Here is an 8,709-nt window from a genome sequence, read left to right as displayed (position 1 = left end):
AGCAGGCATCATAGCCTAGTATGTGGTATGCGCCTTGACCACCAGGCCAGCGGGCGCCCCAAATGCACACATTTTCACGATTTTTCAAAAATAGCAGATCTACAAGCTCACAGCGCGGCACTCGGTGCCGTGCAGTGAGCTTGTATATCTGCTATTTTTGAGCGGTGCTGCAAACCGCTCCTATATTTCACTTTCGGTTTATTTAGTTAAAACATATTAGCACGGGACGATTCTTTCATTCTTCATCAATTGGCTAGTTGAGTAACTAAACATTAGAATCGACCAATCAGAAACCGTTCTACTCGTGACGACATGTGTTAGACCAATCAAATGCTGTGTTGTTCATGCTAATTTAGATCTGTCTTGGCCATTACACTTGCACTTGAGACCGGTTTAAAGTTCATGAAAGGTCAGGCGTAATGGCCATGTTGTTTCATATCCTGGACCTTTCCTAAACCTTAAACTAACAGTGTTACGAAGGCTTTCCACATCCTCTGGCTTGTTACCTTCTAAGTTGGTATAACACCTGGATTCCCATATATGGAGATTAATATCATCACATGGATCTCCATATATGGAGCTGGCTGAACCTCCACGTCTGACATGACGGACTCCAGATATGGATATAGCTGAGTCACTCTGACATCACAGGAATGACTCGACCCACTCAGCGAAGTGTATATAAAGGCCTGCATTCTCCGGGCAAGTTGAGATCCAACAGCGCTCCCCAGGATCTCCCAACAGGACTCCCCTCAGCACCGGACACTACCGGATAACAAGACACCGGACACCGGACACTGGACAATAGGACACAGGACATCGGACACTGGACAATAGGACACAGGACATCGGACACTGGACAATAGGACACAGGACGTCGGACACTGGACAATAGGACATCGGACAATGGACAATGGACACACACACACTCATCCATGATTCTACCCTCAGACATCCAAGGACACTTCAACCTCAACCAACTCATATTCAGTTCCCAAGATATCTGGCCTTACAACCCAGATATCTTTGTACCGCACAAACCTTCGACTACCTTGACCATATCGTTAGACATCCCGGTTTAAGTCCATTCAGACACCACTGTGGCGGGTCCTAGTTCCAACCCTTGAATAGCAGTCCTTATTTAGTAGTATTTAACAAACAGATTGAACACCACACAGGATTCGAAACAGCAACCACGCTACATTACCCTTGCAGGCTATGATTACTGTTTTGAATCCTGTGTGTTGTTCAATCTGCCAGTTTAAGGTTTAGGAAAGGTCCAGGATATTGGGTTTGTCAGACTTTTCTCTCTAACCTTGACTGACGGACAATGCCAAGAAGTGCTGGGTTGCCCTCCTGTCTGTTTTCCCTCTGTCTCCTAATTGCTTTATAACCCTCAATACGCTTTATTTGGCTCTATGCATACAAACTCATTCAAGACAGCGGCCACACTACATTACACTTGCAGATTATGGCCAGGCTGTTTGTCTGAACCTTAAACAGGCAGAGATCCGACACCAACCAGGATTTAAGACAGTTTGTATGAGGCATTTAGGAGTTTTCCTGCATCAGGGTTCCATATTCTCGGTAAAGCTTATTCTCATCAGTTTGTTGTGTGTAATGGCCAGGCTGTTTGTCTGAACGCTAAACAGGCACAGTTGTTTGTCTGACCTCCTGTTTGTTTTCCCTCTGTCTCCTAATTGCTTTATAACCCTCTCTTCAGTTGCACTTCTTCTATAATATGCCTCTGTCTTGTAAGTAGAATAATATAACCTACATTTTCACATTTTATATACTGACCAGGGGTTCTGGTCTGACGTAACATATAAACATGACTGGTTGCAATGAACATTAAAAGTCTTGAATAAGTACAGTAAAAGTCTTGAATAAATGTACTTGAGTAAAAGTTTAAAAGTATTGGTATCAAACTGTACTATAAAGTAGGCTACCAAAGGTAGAGAGTACTCATTATGCAGAATGTCTCATTTCGGGTTTTCGAATGTATACAAATCTCTTGAAAAGATCTACAAGCTCGCAATGCGTCGCGATTGTAGATCGGCTATTTTCAAATAACAATATTATAATTTATAATAGTTGTAAAAAGTACAACATCTGCCTCTGTGGTGTAGTGGAGTAGAAGTAAACGTACTGAAAACTGGAGCTACTCCACCAAAGTCAAAATCCCTCAAAACTGTAGTTACAGTAAGTACAGTACTTGAGTAAATGTACTTGTTAGTATGTTCCTCCAGTGTGTTTAATGTGGCCTGGCAGCCCAGCAACATATCCTCACTGTTATGTTATGTTATGTTATGTTATGTTATGTTATGTTATGTTACTGTTATGTTATGTTATGTTATGTTATGTTATGTTATGTTATGTTATGTTATGTTATGTTATGGAAGCAGCAACATATCCTCACCGTCGGACAGAAACCTTGCAGTGGCGTCAGTTCAGCAAAAGCTAGGGTATGGCAAAGATGGGAGTCCTCATGTGAAAAAAATTGGGTTTTGTCCGTTTTACCCCCGGGTTTCTACGGTTTCTTGGGCTGGATATGGCAGCCTGGAACGGTTGTTCAAGTGCATCTAAACTTGCCATGTTAGTAAATGTGCCACAATTAGCAATAATGCATTGCACCTGTGCAGCTGACCTGCGGAACCTGGGAATATACCATTCTGTCAAGATGGGGAGAATAAAAGTGTGGAGAATATAATTATAATACCTTGTTAAAGTGACCATTATGTTAAATGTTGCATGTGTACTTATTTTAATGTAATTTAATAACAACATAATAACCAGCACAGATATGGATTTATATTCATGGATTTTGTGTGACGCTGTACAAAAAAAGAAAGATTAGAATACGGAGTTAAGAGTTTTCTTCCCAGACAGCAACGATTAGATTAGTATGTGGTTTTACCAGAGTACTGGTCCCACCAGTGATGCCAACAGGACAGGAAGCTCCTCTCTCTCCTTCTCTGAGAGGTTTTTTCAAGGTCTGCCAGAACCTCCCTCTCCTGGTCCTCTTCAAGGAGGCTCCTCGTCCTCAGTCCACCCAGAGAGAACCTCCCTCTCCTGGTCCTCTTCTAGGAGGCTCCTCAGTCCCGTCCACCCAGAGAGAACAATGCTTCCTCCATGGCTCCGTCCACACTTCTCTAAAGGCCCCCCAAAACGTGGCCCCCGGTCCTGGCCTGGGGGGCCACCAGAGTGAGATGCTGGGCAGAGAGCCACACACAGCAGTGTGGTGGTGGTGGTGGTTCTCAAAGTGGGGGTCCTTGAGGGGGTTGCAGCAGGGGGCCCCCAGCAAAATGAGTTACTATTGCATCACAATCAGTTTGACCATCTTTGTGGTCAGAAAATAGCCAGTGTACAAGCTACAGTTCGCTTCGATGTTGGCTAGTTTATATTTTCTTTCTTCTTTTTTTACTGGAAAACTTTGAAATAATTTTGCAAAAACATATCATTTCTTTCTTCTTTTTTTTACTGGAAAACTTTGAAATAATCTTGCAAAAAAACAGGAGTATTATATGTTATATTATATATATTTGTTACAAGTCTGTTAAACAACAGAAACCCATAACAGAATATGAGGCGACATAAAGACAAGGCATGGAGTCCCATGAGAGTATTATACAGTATTATACACCAACAACATGTCACGCTGAACAAACCACCTCTCCCCAGGGACTCTTATTGTCTTTATGTAGCCTCGTATTTTGTTATGTGTTTTCATGTTGTTTACGAGCTCACAAGTTTCATCACTCTTCTGGCGGGTCAACCCGTTTATACAGCAGAGAGACTACACACACGCACGCACGCACGCACGCACACACAGTGTATGGGGAAATATGGTTGCTCTACAAAGAATTTGATTAAATAAATATCACTGGGCCAAAGCAAACAAAAAAGTAATAAAAAAAGCAAACATTGTAGTAGGGATGGGACGATGAGCGATATCGTTTATCATGATAAAAAACACTCACGGTAATCATATCATGGAGATTTAATTTATTGTGATATCGTCCTCCATCATGCAAGGGAATCAATTCACCTTTTATTTGCCGAGCTGCATGTCCGGTTTGATTGATTGATTGATTGATTGATTGATGACTTTATTGTCAGTTTGCATAGGAAAAGGTACAGTTTCATGACGGTACAGTTCACTGGTACAAGGTCTACTAAAAGGCAATCCTAGAAAAGACTAAGCTTATTTCCACAGGAAATGTCCCGCGAGGAGCCAACATCTTAACCGCTAGTGGGAATTCCCTTTGGACCGTGGGCCACTCTGCTACACATTCTCCCCGGTCTGCCGGTGGCTCCCCAAAGTTCAACCGGATTCAACTTTGACCCCTGGCTTGGGAACGGCTACAAAGGTGCTACGTAAATAAATGCACCGTTTACCCTCCAGGAGAGACCTTTCAATGCACAGCCAAGAGCTAGGGAGGGAATGAGCAGGACTCAACAGACAAACCCTGGGAAGGCAGACACACTAAACAAACTGGCACTAAAGCAACGTCCTACTGTATGTAGGACAGTGGTTCTCAAAGTAGGGACCAAGGAGGTCCCGCCCCCAGGGGTCCTCCAGGGGGTTTCCAGGGGTCCTCGAGGGGGTTTCCAGGGGCTCCACAGATCAATGATTGATAGTTAGGAACCAAATGGATCCTTACAGGTGTGTAACTCCCAAGAGAGTTTACCAAATGGAACCAAATGGTCCATTTGTACTCTCTTGAGTTATGACGGTCCATGGCCTCATGCTGGAGCCAACTGGGGTTTCTTGAAAAGAAAAGCCATTAAGGCTTGTTTTCTTATGTTTCTGTATCTGTGTTGCTCAAACCCCCATCTCAAAGTATTTTGTTCCAGGGACCCCCAGAAGAAAAGATTTGAGTTAGAAAATGTTTGCTTTAAAAGAATATATATATACAAAGATTTGCAAAAAAAATGTAGTATCATAGTGTGACACTGTGTGGCGCACCATGAGCTTGTAGATCTGATATTTTTGAATGGCCAAAGTATAAAAAATAATGGTTAAAGTGGTTACATGACACAGATGTGTTCCCATTCTTAATGGGTTAAAGGGACAGTTCATCCCCCAAAAAACACTTTTTATTCCTATCAATTACCCCATGGAGACATGAATTCATGGATATTTATTAGTTTTTGTCGCATTCCTAAGCCAATAATTTGATGACCAGCAGTGATTCCCTATGGAGACACAAAGAGCCTGCTTTGTTCCCTATGGACACAAAGAGCCTGCTTTGTTCCCTATGGAGACACATGTTGCACATATTGTGAAGTTGTTTACACGAAGTTAGCAGCAGCTACTGAAAAAAAAACTGTTGTTGGTGTATGCATTATACCAATTTATTTTTTTATAATAACAAATCCTTCTATGTTTATTTTATTCTGCTATTGTTATTTTATGCTGCTGCATTGTCTGAAGGAAGCCAAACCAAAATAAGTAAAACCTTGAGAAACAAAGAGTCTCCTCAAATTTTTGGCTTAGGAATGGAAAAGACAAGGAAAAAAATCTGGTAGTTTTGATGCTTTTGTAGTAGGATCAACTCGGGGCATTACTTTACAGCAAATTACAAAAAGTGTGAAACATGGAGAAAGGCGGTTTCTTCTCCGACAGCAACGATATCCTCATGTAACTCGTGCCTGTAGAGTCATGCTTCTGAACCATGCGTGCCAGGCTCCCTCCACCCTCCGAAGGCCGTCTCCAGCCACACGGCCACAGCCAGGCCCAGGCGGTCCTGGTTCTTCCCGGCCACCACCTGCACGCCCAGCGGCAGGCCCTCGGCGCTGAGGCCCAGGGGCACCTGGGTGACGGGGAGGCCCAGCACGTTGAAGATGCAGGCGTAGGAGAAGTCGAAGGGCGTGAAGAGCGGCGCGTGGTGCCGCGGGGCCAGGCGCGGGTACGGTGGGTAGAGCAGCACGCCGTCGTCGCCCAGCATCTCGTCCAGCCGGCGCTGCAGGGCCTCGCCCTCCCGCAGCAGGGCGGGGGCGGGCGTCTCAGGCGAGCGCCGGAGCCTCTCGAAGGCGGCCAGGCCGATGGCGGCCACCGTGTGCGACGACAGGCCCACGGTCCACTTGAGCATCTCCCACAGGGGCCGCACCGGCCGGCCCTCGTGGTCCGACAGGCGCTCGTTGAACCACCGGGGACTCTTGGCGTCGTCGCCGTCCGGCACCGTCATCATGGCGCCCCAGATGTGGAAGGAGGAGCGGAGCTGCGGGATGGTGGGCGTCTCCACCCGGACGCCCAGCTCCGCCTCCAGGCGCTCCACCACCCGGCGCTGGGCCCGCAGGAGCTGCACGTCCACGGGCGACACCAGCAGGGAGCCGCCGTCGTGCGGCACGGAGAAGAAGCGGAGCTTGGCCACGTCCACGGGCGTGGCCAGGCGCAGGCGCCCGGCCGCCTCGGGCCCCGCCATCACCGCCAGCAGGGGCAGCAGGTCCCGGGCGTAGCGGCACATGGGGCCCGGGCACAGCACCGCCTCCTCGGGCCCCGAGGACGGCGCCGGGAGGTGGCCCTCGTTGGACACCGTCAGGGCGGTGGGCTTGTGCCCGAAGACACCGTTGAAGAAGGCCGGCATGCGGATGCTGCCCCCGCCGTCCGACGCCACACCCATCACGGAGCCGGCCCCGCCCAGCAGGCTGCCCTCGCCTCCCGAGCTGCCCCCGGAGATGCGCTCCAGGCAGTAGGGGTTGCGGGTGATGCCGTACAGGTGGTTGTGGCACTCCACCCACATGCACAGCTCGCTGCAGTTGGTGACGCCCAGGGCGATGGCCCCGACGCCCCTCACCGCCGCCACGGCAGGCGCGTCAGACCCAGACACCACCTGGCGCCGGGACACCAGGCCCGCCGAGTTGGGCATGCCGCGCAGGTGGAAGGCCTCCTTCACGGTGAAGGGCACGCCCAGGAAGGGCAGCCGCTCCTCCAGCGCGTCCTCGTAGCCCCCGCCCAGCTCCTCCACCAGCCGGTCGGCGCGCGCCGCCTCCTGCAGCGCCAGCTGGAAGCGGTCCTTCACCATGGCGTTGAGCAGCGGGTTGATCTCCCGGATTCGGTCCACGTACGCCTGTACCACCTCTACGCTACTCACCTCCCTGCGGCGGATCATCCGGGCCAGCCACACCGCCGGGGTCTTCAGCAACAGGTTGGTGACGGGGGGGAGGCTGCTGGCGCCCGGAGAGGACGCCATCGCCCGGCGCGGCGCCGAGAGGAGGCAGAACGCCGCCAGGAGGACGGCGGTGAGCTGCCGGAGAAACCAGGCCTGGAGCCTCTCCAGCCGGCCCCGGGCCAGGGTGGTCGTCGTCGTCGTCGTTGTTGTTGTTGTTGTCGTTTGTAGCTGAGAGGATGCTGTCGGCACCATGTGTGGACCATGAATGTCCATGTCCATGAATTGAATACCAAGGACCTCCAACGTAAACAAGACCGTGAAAGGACTTATTTGGTGCGTTCCTTTTAGGCAGGGAGTTTAACTGTACTTGTACTGGACTACATTCTTTTTGTTTTGACTATACTTGTACTGGTCTACATTTTTGTCTAATAATAAAATAATATTGAATCAATCAAACGCAGCTCTAGCATGTGGCTGCAGTGAGGAATAAGGCCAGAGTAGTCGGCTGTGGTCGTCTCGGTCCAGAGTCAGAGTACATATGGAGGCTGCCGTATGACGTCAGTCATCTGTGATGTCAGAACCATCGTGCCACTCCATCTGCTCCGGTGCTGCCCGCCTACTGTGTGTTGGAGCTGTGGTTCTCAAACTTTTACAGGTCAAGGACCCCCAAATGAACATAATTTGATTCTTTTTGAGCGCTGCTCCTGGAACATCTGGCCTGCATCTTTGCACAAAGTGTGTTGTACACCCAGGGTCACATTGGGGTCACATTGGCCAAGTTTTGTGGGAGGCTTAATGAAATTAAACAGCACCGCTCACTTCACACTAGGTGTTTTTTTTACCAGTATATAAATAGTTTGAAACATATTCCAACATGTTCAAATCTGGAATTCAAGAATAAAATAAAATACTGACGTATTACGACATGTTGTGAGCCTGTTTATCTGGTATTTTCAAATCGCCTGCATATAGTTTTCATGTTTAAAGTTCTTGCTGTATTAACATATTTAGCTGGGGACCCCCTGGAACCTCCTCAAGCACCCCTGGGTGATCAGATACACAGTAAAATCCTCTAAACCGCAACACGGACGGACAGACACGCAGAGATTAATCGATTTCAAGATTGTTGTTGACAATCTGTGACAGTCTTCGCAATGATGACACGTCTAAATAAATAGGGCCTGATTGATTGAACGCTTTATGAGTCAGAAATGAAAAACGGCATGTGATCCAGTCAGACATTAAGGATAAAAGGATAACACAAAATAAGTCCTGGGGACTTGACTTGTTTCCATTGTGGTCCTATGTATTCAATTCATCATCATAGCATACAAAATCTACACAATAATATACATGTCATCAACAAATCAAAACACGGACTATATGTACAAAGGAGGTGGCAGTGAATGATGCTTCCTTTCAGATGGAAATTATTTTCGGAGCGGTGAAATGGTCTCCCTCTAAACAGCTTAGTGTTTAGTCCACTGGGTGACCAGAAGTGGCACTGTTGCGCAGCCGAGACACACACGTACAGTACAGTACAGTACAGTACAGTACAGTACAGTACAGTACAGTACAGTACAGTACAGATTCA

The 8,709-nt window shown here is 47.9% G+C and overlaps 1 protein-coding gene across 1 annotated transcript; it reads right to left on the bottom strand.

The window, feature by feature from the left end:
• Nucleotides 1-5,663: 5,663 nt before the first annotated feature.
• On the bottom strand, nt 5,664-7,367 carry LOC308295799 (fatty-acid amide hydrolase 2-A-like; the record flags this gene model as incomplete). The annotated part of the gene is made up of 1 exon (XM_080738845.1): nt 5,664-7,367. One exon carries the CDS (start codon nt 7,365-7,367, stop codon nt 5,664-5,666), a length of 1,704 nt encoding a protein of 567 aa, XP_080594971.1.
• Nucleotides 7,368-8,709: the final 1,342 nt, after the last annotated feature.

Source organism: Nannobrachium achirus (assembly GCF_963921795.1).
Source record: "Nannobrachium achirus genome assembly, chromosome: 12".
Lineage (NCBI taxonomy): Eukaryota > Metazoa > Chordata > Actinopteri > Myctophiformes > Myctophidae > Nannobrachium > Nannobrachium achirus.
The sequence above is the reverse complement of the archived record's forward strand: the minus strand, read 5'-3'. Positions and strand labels throughout refer to the sequence as shown.